General features: G+C 40.2%; 1 protein-coding gene across 3 annotated transcripts in view; it reads right to left on the bottom strand.

Annotated features, from left to right (window-relative positions):
- Orc2 (origin recognition complex subunit 2) overlaps positions 1-17785 on the bottom strand; it is a 36542-nt gene that overhangs the window by 3776 nt on the left and 14981 nt on the right. For 2 of the 3 annotated variants that reach the window (XM_052193731.1, XM_052193728.1), the window contains exons 8-15: positions 12486-12549; positions 10614-10807; positions 9909-10007; positions 6530-6639; positions 5040-5172; positions 2575-2671; positions 1397-1543; positions 68-239 (exon numbers count right to left, since the gene is read on the bottom strand). In XM_052193731.1, the coding sequence (XP_052049691.1) occupies positions 68-239; positions 1397-1543; positions 2575-2671; positions 5040-5172; positions 6530-6639; positions 9909-10007; positions 10614-10807; positions 12486-12549 (1016 nt within the window). The remainder of the gene's footprint in view (positions 1-67; positions 240-1396; positions 1544-2574; positions 2672-5039; positions 5173-6529; positions 6640-9908; positions 10008-10613; positions 10808-12485; positions 12550-17785) is intronic. The other variant, XM_052193729.1, reaches the window with a different exon arrangement.

The raw sequence follows: 17785 nt of genomic DNA, 5'->3' as shown, positions 1-17785 counted from the left end.
CCCCCCCCCCCCATATAGGTACATATATCTTTATATATACTATTTTACTTAGAGTTTTTATTCTTACCTTGCATTGGGGGTAAGGCTTCGTAAGACATGAATCAGAGAACTAAGTGGTAGGGACCCAGACTGTTTAACGAGAAGGGAATTCTCATAGGAGGTTTCTTCAGTATAGGGACTGTATGTAGTAGTTTCATACCAAAGCCAATTATAAAGACTCTGCTTTGCATGATCCCACACTACAGAACATGATCAAAACAAAGAATTACAAAATTATTGTCATACAGTCATGTAACATGAGATTTCACTGCAGCAAAGAACAAAGAATCATTAAGGGGAAGTGCCCAAAAGCTGGCAATGCAGCTTAGGGGTAAAGCACACATTTCAAGTAGACAAGGTTCTGGGGTTATACCTTGTATGCATTAAAAGAAAAAAAAATCATCAAATATTTCATTTTTGTCCCTTCCTTATCTTATATAAACCTGTAACTCACATCTGCTTCCTCTGTCAATCAATATCTTCATCTTTTCTTTCTTTTTTCTTTTTTTTTTTGATTTTTTGGTTTTTTCGAGACAGGGTTTCTCTGTATAGCCCTGGCTGTCCTGGAACTCACTCTGTTGACCAGGCTAGCCTTGAACTCAGAAATCCACCTGTCTCTGCCTCCCAAGTGCTGGAATTACAGGTGTGCACCACCACCGGCCGGCTTATCTTCATCTTTTAATTTGGTTTTGAGACAAGGTCTCATGTAGCCCAGGTTAGTTTGATGTCCTCTTGCCTGACCCTCACAAGTGCCAGGGTTATAAGTATGAGCTACCTTACCTGGATAACTTCTGACATATCTATCTATCTATCTATCTATCTATCTATCTATCTATCTATCTATCTATCATTCCAGTAGGTGGATTTCTGTGAGTTCAAGGCCGACCTGATCTATAAAACTTAATAAGGAGGCTGAAGGGATGGCTCAGTGGTTAAGAATGCTTATTCTTGCAGCACACATGTGACAGTTCACAATCACCTAAAATTTTAGTTCTAGAGGATCCAATGCCCACAGGCCTCTGGTAAACTCACACAAGCAAAATACATATAAATAAACAAATGAATCTTTAAAACTTAATTTAGCCTTCTGTTTTGTCATTATCACAACATCTTTAAATATATAAGATGACCACTGGGACAGCAGGAAGAGTAGGATGGAACCAGAATAATAGGCCGACCCTTCCTCATACGACTCAGATGCAAACAGTGTGCACTCTTATTTCCAATAATTACTTTTGAAATAAAATTGAGACTACCTTTTTACAAGTTGAATGTTTACTGAAAAACAATACGAAAATTCTGTAAGACTCGAGGAAGGAAGTTTCTTAAGGAAGAGTGACAGTAACAAGAAACTTACTGAGAGGAGCATTGAGGTGGTCAACAGATGCTATGAGATATACATTATGTAACGATGACAACTGTCCAAGAATTTGCTGGCTATTGTCTCCTCTTAACATTTGGCTATCCAAATTGTGGATAAGAAGGAAGAGTTCTAAAGAAGAATCTAAAAGGGAAAGGAATCCAATCATTATTTTCAGTGAGGACTGTAACATCTTTAGCATATATAATGTTTAGGTATTCAAGGATATGTCAAAGTAAGGTACTAAATAAACATGTTATAAATGAACAACAAGGGCTGGAGAGATGGCTCAGCGGTTAAGAGTACTGACCTCTTCCAGAGGTCCTGAGTTCAAATCCCAGCAACCACATGGTGCTCACAACCATCTGCAATAGGATCTGATGCCCTCTTCTGGTGTGTCTGAAGATAGCTACAGCATACTCATATACATAAAATAAATCAACTAAAAAAAAAATAACTGAGCAATATCTGGAGCTGGGGAGATGGCTCAGGCGATCAATTACTTGCTGTTCAAACATGAAGACCAGAGTTCAACCCTTAGCACCATTAAAAGACAAAAGGAAAACATAAGAGCCTGGGTGCAGCAGCTGAAATCTGTCATCCCAGGTAACTGAGAAACCAAGCATGAGATTGGAGGATCCTTGGTGCTTGCTGGTCAGTCAGCCCAGCCAAGGGACCACACACACACACACACACACACACACACACACACACACACACACACACACAGACACAGGAGGTGAGAGGAAGATGGATTAAGGAAGGTACTCCACGTCAACCCCTGGCCTCCGTACACTCAAGTACAGTCAAGTATGATCACACATACACTTATAAACAAACACATACACACAACACTAAACATCATAAAAATATCAGACAAAGATGTGCAAATCTGTTACAGGCAATTCATACCACTGAGAAAATAAAAAGTAAAATTATTCTGAAGTAAAAAGGCCATACAGAGTTAAGACAATTGGGTGTAACTCCTTTCAGCAGGTGAAATTCATAGAGCAAATTAGTATAATAGGGAAGACAAATTATTTTAAAGAAATCTAAATTGGCACTGATTAGAGTATCCATATGAAAATATTCATCTTTCTGTCTAAAATACTTAAATATAGAGATGCAGTATATAAGTTCACGCTAAACACTACAGATGAAGTACTTTGAGTTACCTTCTTTAAATCTGTTTATTATCCAGTCCCGCTGGTCCAGAGCACTTTGGAATGAACCCATATGACCGAGGATATCTTCAGTTATAGAGTTCAGGATCTACATAACAGAAATGCAGAAGGACCATGTCAACTGCAACTTACCCTGTCACAGAGGATAATACCACTAGCAAATTAATCTTTTTTTTCATAAATTAAAAATGACTTTGAGGTTCTCACAAAGTTTAAAAAGCACTTAAACTCTACTGGGTGGGTGGAGAGATGGCTCAACTGTTCAGAGCACTGGTTGCTCTTCCAGAGTTCAATTCCTAGCAACCACATGGTGGCTCACAGTCATCTGTAAAGGGATCTGATGCCCTTTTCTGGCATGCAGGTGCATATGCAGATGGAACATTTATGTACATAAAATAAATAAATCTTAAAAAAAAAAAGACAACAATTAAAAAAAATTTCCACTGGGTATTTAAATATATCTAATTCAGGCCGGGCAGTGGTGGCGCACACCTGTAATCCCAGTACTCTGGGAGGCAGAGACAGGCGGATTTCTGAGTTCGAGACCAGCCTGGTCTACAAAGTGAGTTCAAGACAGCCAGACCTACATAGAGAAATCCTGTCTTGAAAAACAAATCAACACCAAAAAAAAAAAATATTGAACCATAAATGTGAATCAGGTGAGGTGGTGTACACTAGCATACTAGAGGCAAAGACAGTCAGATCCTCTGTAAATTGACAGCCAACTTGGTCTACATAGAGAGTTCCAGAACAGCCTGGTCTACACAGAGAAAACCTGTCTCAATAACAAAGGAAAAAAGGTGTGTGTGTGTGTGTGTGTGTTGGGGAGGTGATAGTGGTGGAGGACCAACTATCAATGTGTCAAAAGAAACAATACAACACTAGGAATACTAAAAAGGAGATATTACATTGCATAATAGCCAATATCCAAAACCTTGATATAATTCTCAGAAGATAATCATTTGAAGTAAAATGGTCTATAATAAACATACTATAAAACTATATACTATTATTATACTTTTATTATTTTTGTACCAAAATGATACACAGGTATAATAAAATTACAGATTCTATAAGCATGTTCTTAGCTGGTCCACTAGTAACTTAGGGTAGTAAATGAAGACAACATTTCCCAAAAGTTTCAGACAAGTCAATTTCTTTGTCAGTGTGTTGGCTAGTTTTATGCCAATCTGACACAGTGAAAGTCATCTAAGAGAAGGAAACCTCAACTAAGAAAATGCCTTCTTAAGACCCAGTTACAGGCAAGCCTGTAAGGCATTTTCTTAATCCCTGACTGATGGGGAGGGCCCAGGCGATTGTGGGTGGTGCCGGCTCTGGGCTGATGGTCCTAGGTTCTATAAGAAAGCAGGCTGAGCAGTCAGAAAGTGCACTCCAGTGTGCAGCACCTTGGCCTCTGCATCAGCTCTTGAGTCCCTGCCCTGACGTCCTTTAATGATGGACTATGATATGGAAGTGTAAGCCAAATAAATTCTTTCCTCCCCATTTGCTTCCAACTCGTGTTTTTTGGTCATGGTGTTTCATCACGGCAATAGCAACCCCTAATGAAGACAGTGATTATGTGTTTGTGCTTCTTTAGGTGCATATTTGTGTGTGGGTAAATGTGGAGACCACAGGACAAACATGGGTGTTGCTCTGCAGGTGCTGTGTATGCTTATTTTTATTTATCAATTATTTCTAAAAAAAAAAAAAAACAAAAAAAAAAAAACTTTTTTTTTTTTTTGTTTTTTTTGGATTTGGTTTTTTAGAGACAGGGTTTCTCTGTATAGCCCTGGCTGTCCTGGAACTCACTCTGTAGACCAGGCTGGCTTTGAACTCAGAAATCCGCCTGCCTCTGCCTCCCAGAGTACTGGGTTTTCATTTTGAGTGTTTTACTTGCCTGAAGTGTGTGCAGCATGTGCATGCAGTGATCCTTTGGGACTGGAGTTACAGACAGCTGTGAGCTGCCATGGAGATTCTAGAACCAGAACCTGGATCTTGTGCAAGAGCAGCAAGTGCTCCTAACAGCCAGCTAAGCCACTCTCCGACACTATTGGTTTATTTGAGACAGGGTTTCTCACTGGCATGGAACTCATGTAGTAGTCTAGGCTGGTTGGCCAGTGAGCCCTGAGATCAGACCCTCCCCGCATTTCCCCAGCACTGGGATTACAAGCACAGACTACCACATCTTTAAAAAAGGAAAGTGTTTGAGAGACTGAACTGAGATCTTTATAGAATAAGTCTTTTCCCCTGCCCCATGTCACTTTCTTAGTAAGAAATTCAAAGATGAAAGCTTAAAGATCAATTGCTCTGAATACAAACACATAATCTAACTTAGTGGTCTGAAGCCTAAAGCAAAATCCTTTATATACAGTGTTCATAAGCAAAAATTGTACCATAACTGCTAAGGGGCTGTGACGTGGCAGAGGACACATTACTGCTTTTAATAGTAAGCTTACTGATTTCACACTGATGCCAGGAAAGAAGCCGTTGATGACCACATGAATGGAGTCTTGAAGCATAGTGGTTCGAAACTTTTCTAGTAGATCTCTCTTGGACCCCAAACCATAAAGCACAATGTTGAACCCAAGGCTGTAAGGAAAGACAACATCTGTAAAATTAAAGCGTAAGATTCCTGACAGCCAGCTTTATCACCAGCCAGTTTCTTTTAAGCTCATAAGGACTGCAGAAAAGAAAACAAAAGAACAAAGGGTAAAAAACAAAGGCCAGATCAGTGGTATACTCCTCTAATCCTAGCACTTGGCTGGCAGAAGCAGATCTGCTGTAATCTTAGAGCCAGCATAGTTTACAAAGCAAGCTCCAGGCTAGACTTTGCCTCATGAATGTAAAAATAAATGAATAAATTAAAAGTGCAGGTCGGACTGGGACAGCTAGACAGCTAAGTTGCTGTGTTCACCCTTCACATCTGAGAGCTTACAGTCCCAACGTTTGTCAGCCTTCTCTGCTGCCTGAAGATAAGAGGACCCATGGCCGACACTGCAACGTTTAAAACAGGCTAAAGGAGAGTTGAAAGGGGCATAAGAATGTGCAACAGTGAACCACACTACAATGTTAATTGTACTGTACTACAATAATGTACACCCGAAAGTGACAGTATTAGCTGGAAGGTTTTACCACAGGGAAGTAGCACATCCTTCTAGAAATACTATAGTATCCAGGCATTATGTAGGGAAGAGGAATAAAACTGCCAACGATTCTGCCTGAATTCCTGCCTTCGCTCCCCCAGTACACTATGATGACATAGACTCTTTCCTCTCCAGGTTGCTTTTGGTCCTAGTCTTTGATCACAGCAACAGAAAAGCAAACCACAACAGCATGAGGGGGAGGGGGAGAGGCACTCAGCACACACACCTGACATTAAGTTTACCCTTGTAACCTACTCCCACAAGTTGTCCTCTGACCTCCCACATGCACTGCAGAACACACACATTCACACTCACACATACAATAAAAACGGGGGAAAAAAAAAACCAATGACAAAAAAGAAAAGGAAGCCCAAGGACTCACGTGTGCTGTACAAATGCTGTCTCTACCCCCGAGCTATATCCCCCAATCTAAAATCAAATACAGCATGGTTCTGTTTGGTTAAGATTTTTTTAATACAGGGTTTCCTCCATGTAGAACAGGCTGGCCTCAAACTCATAGAGATCCACCTGCCTCTGCTTCCTGAGTGCTGGGATTAAAGGCATGCGCCACCACCATCCTGGCATTGTTTCTGAGTTTTGAGAACTCTATGTAGTTCTCTCTATGTAGTCCTGGCTGTCCTAGAACTCACTATGAAGACCAGGCTGGCCTAGAATTCACAGAGATTACCTGCTTCTGCTTTCCAAGAGCTGGGATTAAAGACACATGCCATCACACCTGGCAAATCATGTTTTAACACAGACATATACTATTCCTCATTGTGTAGGGGTTAAAATGATCTTACTGTAACTGAAGCATCCATTTATGAAACAGTTTCTCATGCTGTTGATTCAATTGTTCAATTTCAGCAGAAAAGGAAGGCGCGAATTTGCTTAGTAAGTTACGCAGAGTTTTCTTTGGAAAAAGAAAAGAAAGACAAAGTTCTTAGTGGAAATAATGAGTTAAATCAGGTACAAATGTAAGTATGCCAATTGAATGTTTAAAAAAAAGTCACAATTGGCTTAAATACTTATTTAACTAAAAGCTATTTTTAAGGATTTAGTTTTCTATGTATATGAGTGTTCTGTGCATAACTGGCAACTGCTGAGGTCAGAAGAGCACATCAGAGCCCCTGGACCTGCAGTTATAAAAGTTTGTGAGCCGCCATTTCTACGGCTCCTCTTAATGTTCTCCTTATTTCAAGTATATAAAAACAATACAAAACTTTGCTAAGTTTGCCTAGAACCATTTAAATGACTACAACACACTCCAAAATAAAGTTTTAATTTCTAAAAATATGGTCACCGTAAGATGGTTAAATCTGCTTCTCAGTTTTCACAAAAAATTCAGACAAATACAAATAAAAGGGAAAAACCAAAACAATAATACCTCCCCAAGCCTATGAGTTTGGGGCTGTAGCTTACTGCCAGAGTGCTTTCTAGGAAGTGTGAGCCTGACCTGTATAACAGTAACAACATTAAAACAACAACAATCAAAGAAAAACAAACCTATAGATTTGAAAAACTGTAAAAAGATATTTCAATTAATATTCAATATTAATTTTCAGAAAACATTATAGTTTCTTTATAATTTACAATCAACAAAAAACTTGTATTTGCTCCTTTTTACAAGCCATTTTTAACAAATTCTGTGTCTTTGGCGTTCTGTTGTGGTGCTGTGATATGGATATCCAGCTCCTGTGTGAAGGCTTGGTCCCTGGGACTGAATGAGAATTCTACAACTACAACTGGGAGCTAATGAAGTCCTCCCCCTCTTAGGCTGCTGTCCTGAGTATTCGTCACAGCAACACAAACTGCACAATATAGTAAAATATGTAAAGATGATAGTAATATAAAACACTGATGGTGGTGAGCCCAAAACTTTGAAATTTCAAGCTGGTGAATCAAGTATATTGGGAAATCATATGAAAAGGCATCTGCATCTTTACTCTAGAGCTGCCTTGTGGTTTAACAGACAACACACTGCTCTACTTGTATGCACCAGCACACATGTGCCACAGCACACCACATGTGTGGAGAGCACAGAACAGCTTTTGAGAAGTCAGTTCTGTCCTTCTACCACGCAGGTTCTGAGAACTGAGTCGGAGCCAGGCTTTGTGCTAGGTGTCTACCCACTGAGCCACCTTGCTGACTCTAGCACACTTTCTTTCTTCTTCTTTTTTTTTGATTTTTGGATTTGTTTTTTTCGAGACAGGATTTCTCTGTATAGCCATGGCTGTCCTGGAACTCCCTCTGTAGACCAGGCTGGCCTCGAACTCAGAAATCCGCCTGCCTCTGCCTCCCAGAGTGCTGGGATCACAGGCGTGCACCACCACCGTCCGGCCTAGCACTTTCAATATTGAAGGTTTGTAATCAAAATCCCAAATATCAGGTCCTGTAGTTTTATTTATACATTTAAAAGAGAAATGAGCCTCATCTTAAGCGCTCATGTCTTTTGGCGTTTAGAGCAGCCCGGGCACTGAAAGCACCACTATCATCCTCAGTTACTTTATACGAGGCTGTGAGCATAGTTACTTCAGTATGAACTTGGCAGTGTTACTTTATCCACACACTAGTATCTGAAATGTCAATTCTCAGGTGGGCTACACTACCACTGTCCACACCATGTCTGTTTGCTGCCTGCTCCTTCTAACTGAGGAGTATAGCTCCTGACTCCTGACTCACTTCCAGTCACACCAGCTGGCTCACCACTAGAACAAGGGACAAGTAAGCTGACCAGTGTTTACCCAAGGCTGTAGAGGTTATCTGCTTTCCTCCATAAGTCTCTACCATCATAAGAACGTGCTTCAGCCACCTGATGGGCCTAGCAAGTCAGACAGCCACGGGAGCTTGGCACATACTGAGCTCATTTTATAAAATGTCCAATATTTTGTTACCCTTGTTGGAATTTTAACTGATAGTCCTAGAAGAGGGTTAGAAGATACCCTCTTCTAACATGGGACCCAACCATGGAGTGATGATGTCTTTCAGTCGGGCTTAAGGGCTGGAACAATGGCTTAGGAGTTCAGGGTGTGAACTGTTCTTATAGAGGACCAAAGTTCAAGACCCAGTACTCTCTGCTAGCCTCCATGGGCAGCTTACTTGCATACACCTCCCTCTATAATTAAAGAAAAAGCAAAAATCCAAAAGGACAGTGGGTGGGGGTTATAATTTGAAGGTAAGTAGAGAGTGTTATTGGCTGTTGTCCACAGGTACGACAGCTCAACAGTAAGAGCATGTTCAGAGGCCCGCTTCAGTTTCCAGCACCCATATCAGCTTTCTCACAACCACCCGTGTCTCACAGCCACCTGTGTTTCTAGTTCAAGAGATCTGATGTCCTGTTCTGACCTCTTTGGGTACCACAAACACATTTGGTGCATAAACATACATAAAAAAATCCATTAAAATACAAAAGGTTGAGAGTGACTGAGGAAAATGCCCGACTTCTGAATTCTACATCCTTGGAAAACATCTTACTGCTCATGCACTGAACACACACACACCTGCAATCAATCAACCAATCAGTCAATCAATAAATAGAAAAGGTTTTCCATGAAAGCAATGGCCCTAATGTCTGCCATCTATCTTTTATAAGCAACATGAGAGAAACCTAAGTGGCTCCAAGGTCAAAATGAGCCTTCGAGTGGGTGGTCTCCAGGAGAGTGAGAGCCCGAGGTTGATAGGGAAGGAGGGGGTTACAGACATAGTGTTGACTTCTGTCTGTGGGTTAGCGGGGGGTCGGCACATTGAGGCTATGCTCAGCAAGGTCACCCCTGCTACCTTACTCCACTATACAACTTTTCCAAAAAACAAGGAAGATGTCTTCCACACCTTCTGCAAAGCTGGCAACAGTGATTGTAAGGCTGCAGGGTTGTTATGTGAAGGTCAATGACTATCTGATTACAGCAAGGAACAGAGCAGTTATCAGAAAGCTATGACCTCCATAGTTATTCTAAATCCTGAAGCTAAATCTAAAGATACAACCGAAAACAGGTAAAATTAATTCTGTCAAATAGAATCTAATCATCTAATTCATACAACAAGCATTTAATGACCACAGCACATTAGTGCGTGCTTTACCCTATCAGAGAGATAACTCTGCTCCTGATCACTTTTCTCCAAATGTGCTACTGATGTATTTTCAGGTCACAATGAACAGAGTGCTGGTAACCCCTCACCGCATACCTGGTCCACTCGAGCTCTCCTCAGCTTTTGCAGCGTCTTGTCAGATGTTAAGACTTTTGAACTACTATGGGCTTCAAAATATTCTTCTACCAAGTCACTCTGAAATGGACAAAGGAAAGTTAGGTCTAAGTAATTTCAGATATTTGTGCTACATAAAATCTATATATTAATATCACTTAACATTGGGCTCAAGAAATTCTCCTGCCTCAGCTTCCCAGACATCTGGAAAATACATGTGTGTGTCAACATGCCTAACTAAAATACCTTATTGATAGTATTTTTAAACAAACAGTATACTGGTCAAGGATCAAAGATAATTTAATTCTATCAATAAATGTTAATAACTCTCATAAAACATAACTTAAAAAAAAATAGACTAATCAGCAGGGTATTGTGGTGTACAGCTTTAATCCCAGTACTTGGGAGGCAGAGGCAGGAGGATCTCTGTGAGTTTAAGGCCAGCCTGGTCTACAGAAAATCCATAGAGCCCCTATGCATATTACAGGATCGACCATGAGCATGCACCCAGAAGTAAAAAGGAAGTTCAAGGACAGACACAGTATCTGTGGAATTCATGTGTAAAGCTAAGAACAGAAAAGCAAAGCAAACAATTGCTGGCCCCTTGGCAGCCTCGCCCACATCAGGCCTACTGCAAGGGACTGCACACGCCTCTCCTTTAAGGTCCAAGGCTCCGTCTGCACTCACTGCTTTGTCTCTTTTCCTTTTCTTAGGCAGTGTCTCTTTGGAAACAGGAGCTGGAAGTAGTCTCTTCTGAGCTTGACTCTTGTGAGAGAACCTGACCACACTAGTGCCTTCCTCATCGTCTTTGGCAACCTCTTCATCATCCTCTGAGCTGGAAGCAGAATACTCACTCTCACTGTCACAATGAGACCGCGATGCTGCAGCGGGGTAAAAACAGTTGGAAAAGTTGATAAGCTGAAAGAAAAGCTATTTGGGGGAAATCAAGAATGTGGACTTTGAAATAAGAGATTTTAATTATAATTTTGTCATTACTTCCTTATAATTTCACAGCTAACTGTATATGTTCTCTAAGCACTAGCATACCTGATTAACCTACTGGAAAATTATATTGGAATTAATTGTATGTATGAATGCTGTGTGTATGCATGGGGGCAACATATATTTATGTAGGTGCCCTTCTAGGTTGACGTAGGCATCTTGACCACTTCCCGATCCTGGAACATGTCCAGCTTGCTCAGGGGACCCTGATTTAGCCACCAGGCATACTGGTAAAACAGATAGCTTACACACCCACCCATTTTTTTTTAATGGGGCCTGAGGATTAAAATTCTTATTTGAATGCATGTAAAATAAGTGCTTTATCTGGTGAGCAACCTCTTTGTTCCCTGAAATTTTTCTAAAACAACTGATAATATCAGTAATAAGATATCAGTTATACTTAATATTCTCTGCTCTTTGCTAATATAACTCTTTTTTTGAATAGTATGGTAATGTGTTCTACTATATAATTAAAAAATTGTGATAATCACCTTTTCCTTCTGCCAAATTCTTGCTTTCATTCACACCCTTGAAACTACTTTGGCCACCAAGACTTGTGAATTACTGAAAACTTCTGGATTTTCTTCCCGTGGGAAAGGAAATCACCTGCTTATGCAACAGAGACTATTCTGATTATGAAGAATCAATCTTAAAGATGAAAAATGCTAGTAGCAATGTAAAGCTTGAAAGAAGCAGGGCCCTGAATAATACTGCTGAGCTGCTGTGTCAATTGTGACACCCGTGACTGTAGACACTGCTTGCATCAGTGCAGAAAGGCCTGCAGCGCACAGGGCTGCATCCCACAGCTGATTCACAAAGTATGCCCTCCACAAGCCACCATTGCTCCCACCACTCTCCCAGAAACAGGAGCCCATTTTATACTTTCCAAATAAAGACAGCTCTGGCTTTATATTCAACAAAATAAATATAAGGTTATGTTTAACTCCCGAAATGTTGATGAAATAATTTTAACCATGTCAGTACGTTTTTACTTTGAGTGATAAGAGGATTCCCTATTGTGGAGAGTTTGCACATTAACACATGCATATTAAAAGGAAAAAAAATGACAGGATGCCACTTGGTAGGTACAGATGCAGCCCTACAGTCTAGCAATATGAGCATCCTTTCGCTTACAAAAAGTGGCAGGAAGGGCAGTGGGAACTGCTATAATCAATGGCCACACTAACATAGACTAAGCTTAAGCACAGGTGATACTACCTTGATGTCCCTTACCTCAGTTAGTTCTCAAAGCAGTTCTAAGGTGGCACCAACATTACACTAGTGCACAAATCAAGCTGAAGACAGAAGAACCAGTAAGCAGCTGTCACAGGACAGGAAAGTCAAACTGTGGATATACAGAACCTGTGTGCTTTATCACCATTTGACTCTGACCTAGTTGTTATTAGGCATGCCTGTAATCTCAACATTTTAAGATGATGAGGAGCTTAAAGCCAGACAAGTCTATACAGTGAATTTGAAGCTTGCCCAGTCTATATGAGATCTTGTCTCAAAAAAGCAAAGTAAACAAGCAGCAAAACTTCACATAAAAATACATACCTATTAATCTTTTTCTTAGATTATGAGGTTGTGTTGACAGAAATTCATTTTTGTTGTTATTCTGCTTAAAAATTTAAAAAGCATAGTAAGTAATATGAATAACCAATAATATAATAACAAATAATCCCAGAACATGTTGTCAGGCTGGACAAACTATCACTGGCAGGAAGCCACAGGGGCCTGGAGCCTGCAGAGGCTGGTTCCAGAGGGAATAATAATATACCTCCACTCTGCCAAGGCACTAAGCCTGCCTTCTCTCTGTCTAGAAAGCTCCCCCAGCTCTTCAGACTCCTTTCTTCATCCTGTCTGCTTCTGCCATTATGTTATGGGGACCTGTGCCCTCCCCCTGCAGCCTTCTGAGCAGGAGTTCTAGACCTCAGTGCTAGCCACAATCTCTGCCACCTAGGGTGGAGCGCTTGGACCAAGGTGAAGTCCATTGTCCTTCCAGATCTACAACCTCCAGAATTAAGCAGGGTGTTAAGAGTGCAGCCAACACCCGCTGAGCAGACCCTCGAACCTTGGGGGAAGGGTTTCGCCCCAAAAAAGAGTCATAGGGACTCTTAACTTCTGAGTCACCCATTATAATGTGGAGCCTTGATCAAAACTTGTTTTGGCTCCTCATTTCTCTCGCAAGCCCGTTTTATTTCAGACCCAGCTTTCCTTCCAGGTGACCCTGGTTCTCTTAGCAGCAGGCAGCTAAAGATTGGCACCCAAACTCAGGACTTGGAAATGGAGAGACCAATTGAGGGACACTTTTGCATTCACGTTCCAGTTGCCGAGACATAGCCAGGCAAATAAATAAATGAATAAATTCTCATATGGTCTCTTTATGGTGGTCTGAGGGCCCCATAGGCTAATATATTTGAATGCTTGGTCACCAGTGAGTGGAACTCTCTGACAAGATTAGGTGTGGCCTTGTTGGAGACAGTGGGCGTTGTGGTTTCACAAGCTCATGCCATGCCTAGGCCCCTCTCTCTACTTACAGATTAGCATGTAGCTCTCAGCTATTTCTTTAGTTTCACTCTTGCCTGTTGCCACATTCCCTGTCATGACAATAGACTAAGCCTCTGAACCTGTAAGGAAGCCCCTAGTTAAATGCTTTCTTTTATAAGAGTTGTGCCGTGGCCACAATATCTCTTCACAATAATAGAACAATGACTAGGATACTTTTCAAGTTCTCTTAAGTGGTTTTATATTTTCGTTTGTTTTCTGCATTCTCTAGATTACAGGAACTTAGTCCAAGTTACATGTGGTAAATTACAAAGCCCTCCTGCTACAGACAGCCCCACAGATAGCCCTCTTAAATAGGAATTCACCCTGAGTGCTATTATTGCTTGCCTATTATAGAGTTTAAAAAATGTAATAGGATCAACTATGGTGGTTTGAATGAGATTATCCCCAGTCTTATGCATCTGAATACTTGATCCCAGCTGGTGGCACTGTTTAGGTAGAGTTAGGAGGCATGGCCTTGCCACTCCGGTAATGCCTGAGGATTGAAGACTCAAGTTCTCTGCTTTGTGCTTGTGGTTCAAGATGTGAGCTCTCTATTTCTGCTCCAGTATAGGTACATTCTAATAAAATTATTTTAAGACTGAGAACTGAGAACCAGGTGTGATGATGCACACCTTTAATCCCAGCACTCAGGAGGCAGAGGCAGTTCATCTCTGAGTTCAAAGCCAGGTGAGATTTTGGTCTGCAGAGTGAGTCCTGCCCCTTAAATTCTCTCATTAACAAGACTAAGAACCAAAAAGGGAGATTCCAATTTCTGTAATAATAAATGAATGAGACCCAACAAGGACACTCATAGTTTCGGGTAATACCAGGTACCCCTTCTCCTCTGCTTCATCTTTTTAAACCATTCATTTTATTTGTGTGTCTAACCAGGTGTATGCAGGAGTCTGAAGAAGTCAGGAGAAGGCATCCAGCAGATACCCTGCAACTGGGGTTACAAGTCATTGTGATTCACCTCATGGGTGCTGGGAATAAAATTTGCATCTTCAGTAAGAGAAATTAAGTGATTTTAACCTGTTTCATTTTTTTTTAAGTGCAGGTACATTCTAAAATAAAGTTATTTTAAGACTAAGAACTGAGAACCAGGTGTGCATCTAAGAAATTGGCAAGAATATTGTACAATTGGCTAGGACAAGGACGTAAGCTCAAGAAAAATACAGCCGAGGAATGTGACCTTGTTACCTGATCATCTTGATAGGTTCCTAGAGACAGTGACCATGGGACTTTTGCTTATGCCTTAGAACTGACCCTATTCTTTGCATGTACCTATAAATGCAGACTGGGAGAAATGAAACCCACTTCAGCAGTTGCTGGAATCAATACTATAATGTTGTCTAATTGTCTTTTTTTCTTTAATCCTCCCCTCCCCCTTGAGACCCTGCTGACTGACGGAGCTGGCTTGGTCAGGTAGCGCCCCAATGTTTCAGCTTGAGTATGAAGGGTTCAGTGAAGGATACCTCGGGAAAAGAAAGTGAGCAAAGGAAAATAAGGAAAATTCGGGCCAGCAGTGAGTAAAACCTGGTAAAATTGGGACAAGGTAATGGTAGAAGGGTTTTGTGCATGTGCTTAGAGACAAGCTAAAGTCCAGAGGAGTTCAGATGTCCTGCTTCCTCTCTGGATCCCACTGGGAGAATGCTTAGAGTGGTTCTGGGTCCCTTTGGTGGGATATCTGGTTTTCTTCCCTCTCTGTCTAATGCCTGTCCTTGGCATAGCAATCTGTCCGTGTCTGTCAGTTCATGTCTGTGGTTTTGTTTTGTTGCTTGACTGTTGCTGTGTTTCATATTCAAAAGAAAAAGCGGTTAAAACTTTATTTGCTGGAACATTTGGGTTCAGCAGGCTGGCAAGGTGCTCCTTTCTTGAAATTACAGCTAGAAAGCCTAAGAAAATTTTGTCTGTCTGTCTAAATATTTAAATATGCAGCTATTTCATCTTTATTTCTGACTGGTCCTAAATGTATAAATATGTTCTGCATGTCTTGGTTATAGATTATTGGCTTATTAGTTATTGGACATACTTAAAATTTAAAACATTGGTAACAGAAAGTTGGCTTAAAACTGGTAACTCAGAGTTGGAGTCATTCCGGGCAACAACATATGGCATGAGCTAACCCAGGGAAACAGGTCTCTAAGGATATCCCTAAATTAGGATAATATTTTATGTAATCCCTGTCCTAGAAACCAGACTTATAAAAGATAGGATTTAAAACAATGTTTCTTTAATGAGGTATTAAAAGCTGCACCATCTTGCATTCATATACAAGAACTGGAAGCCAAAATTTGTAACATGAAAATAATATACTTGATATGATTTTAGAGAGACTAGATTATTTACACTGTTAAAAATTGGTTGTGCCTTCCAAAATTAGGATTATGCTCTGATATTGCAAAAGAAACTTTTAAAAATTATGGTCAGCTATATATAAAGCTAATGGAATATTGGCAATTTACAATTCAATCACAAGCTCAAGATTTTAATTCCCCTGTGGTTGTCTTCTGAATGTAAACTTCATGTAATGTTTCACTTTTGCTTCTCATTGTGCTTAAAACATCTCTGTTACAGGGAATTATGGAAGGAGCCATACAGCTCTAAAAAATCAGTTACATGAAACAAACAAACAAACAAAGGGAGCAGTTGTATACTTCTTCACCACACAATTTTATTTTTAATTTCTTGACCTTGGGACTCTGCTGCTGAGTGTCTATGGCACCTTACAACGAGGCATATTTATGCCCAGATGAAATGGAAGGATCCACTTACTGGCATAAGATGTAGTCCTGATCAGCCATTAACATGGGGAAGAGGAAATGTTTGTTTTTTTCCCAGAATGCGAAAGGAATGTGGTGTCTGCCAGAGTGGTTGGTGAGCCATGCTGATGCCGGGACAGAGAATTATGCTGACTGATCTTGCTGCGTGCCCTGACAATGGTGACAGGGGAGCTGTACTGGGCATATGTGCCTGACCTACCTTTGCTTGCCTATATTGCAGACTTTGTGGGACAGAGAACATGGAGGCTATGGAAACGGCCTTTAAATATTAATCAAACAGAGAAGTTGTTATAATGACCCTTTTCTTTCCTTTAATGTGACCAGTTATTCTGACTCAATCATGGAGTGGTCTAGAAATCAATGTAATATCAAACAAAAAGAAATGATAGTGGGCATTTGGAAGGCTGGTTCTGAACATTTTCAGAAATATATTTGAAAACTGACAGTTGCCTTGTATGACTTTATTTTTGCTGTGGATAAAAATGGAACAGGTTTTGGGGTTAAGGGAAATGTAACATCCTGTGTTATCCCACCTAATCTTTTACTAATTGAGAAGGTAACCTTTGTTATTAGCCCTGATAATGAGTTCAATGTTTCTTGTTTTAATTGTTTATTTGTTCAATTGTGTTTCTGCACTGGACAATGGTCTATTTTAATGGTAGTACATCAACCAGCTTTTAAAATGATTCCTGTAAATTTATCTGAACCTTGGTATTCTGAAAAAAACCTTACAAATATTGGAAGAAGGGAGTCAGGCTTTAAGTAGAAGCAAGAGGGTAGTGAGTTTGATTATTGCAGATATAGCATCTTTATTTATTACATTAATAGCTAGCACTACTGCTTCTGCAATTGCTTTGACAAAAGAAGTTAAGACAGCCACTTTTGTTAATCATTTAGCAAAAAAAAAAAAACATTACTAATACTCTGAGAATTCAAGAGAATTCAGATAGGTGTTTGGAACAACAAACTGATGCTCTCTATAATACTATTCAAATTATTGGTGAGGAGGTTCAGAGTTTAAGAGTAAGAAGCCATCTCAAGTGTCATGCTATATACCAATGGATTTGTGTCACTTTTAACATTTACAATGACAGTCTCTATAATTGGATGAAAATTCAAAGATACTTGCAGGATATTTAGTATAATTGTAATACCTCTCTGGATATTTTTTTAAAAGAAAGTTTATTATATGTAAGTACACTGCGGCTGTCTTCAGACACACAAGAAGAGGGCATCAGATCTCATTAGGATGGATGTGAGCCACCATGTGGTTGCTGGGATTTGAACTCAGGACCTTTTGGAAGAGTAGTCAGTGCTCTTGAGTAACTGAGCCATCTCTCCAGTCTCCCTCTCTGGATATTTTAATTGTGCATTCTGAGATTCTGGATTTAAAGAATGCTGCTCTGCTAAGTTTTGATGCTATGGATACTGCTGATAAAATTATTTATGGCCTAACGTCAGTATTTCCATCTTGGTCAGCCTTCAAGAATGGCTTATATAGTTTGACATGTTGGTCCTTCTTGT

This window comes from Apodemus sylvaticus, chromosome 9 (assembly GCF_947179515.1).
Source record: "Apodemus sylvaticus chromosome 9, mApoSyl1.1, whole genome shotgun sequence".
Taxonomy (NCBI): domain Eukaryota; kingdom Metazoa; phylum Chordata; class Mammalia; order Rodentia; family Muridae; genus Apodemus; species Apodemus sylvaticus.
The sequence above is the reverse complement of the archived record's forward strand: the minus strand, read 5'-3'. Positions and strand labels throughout refer to the sequence as shown.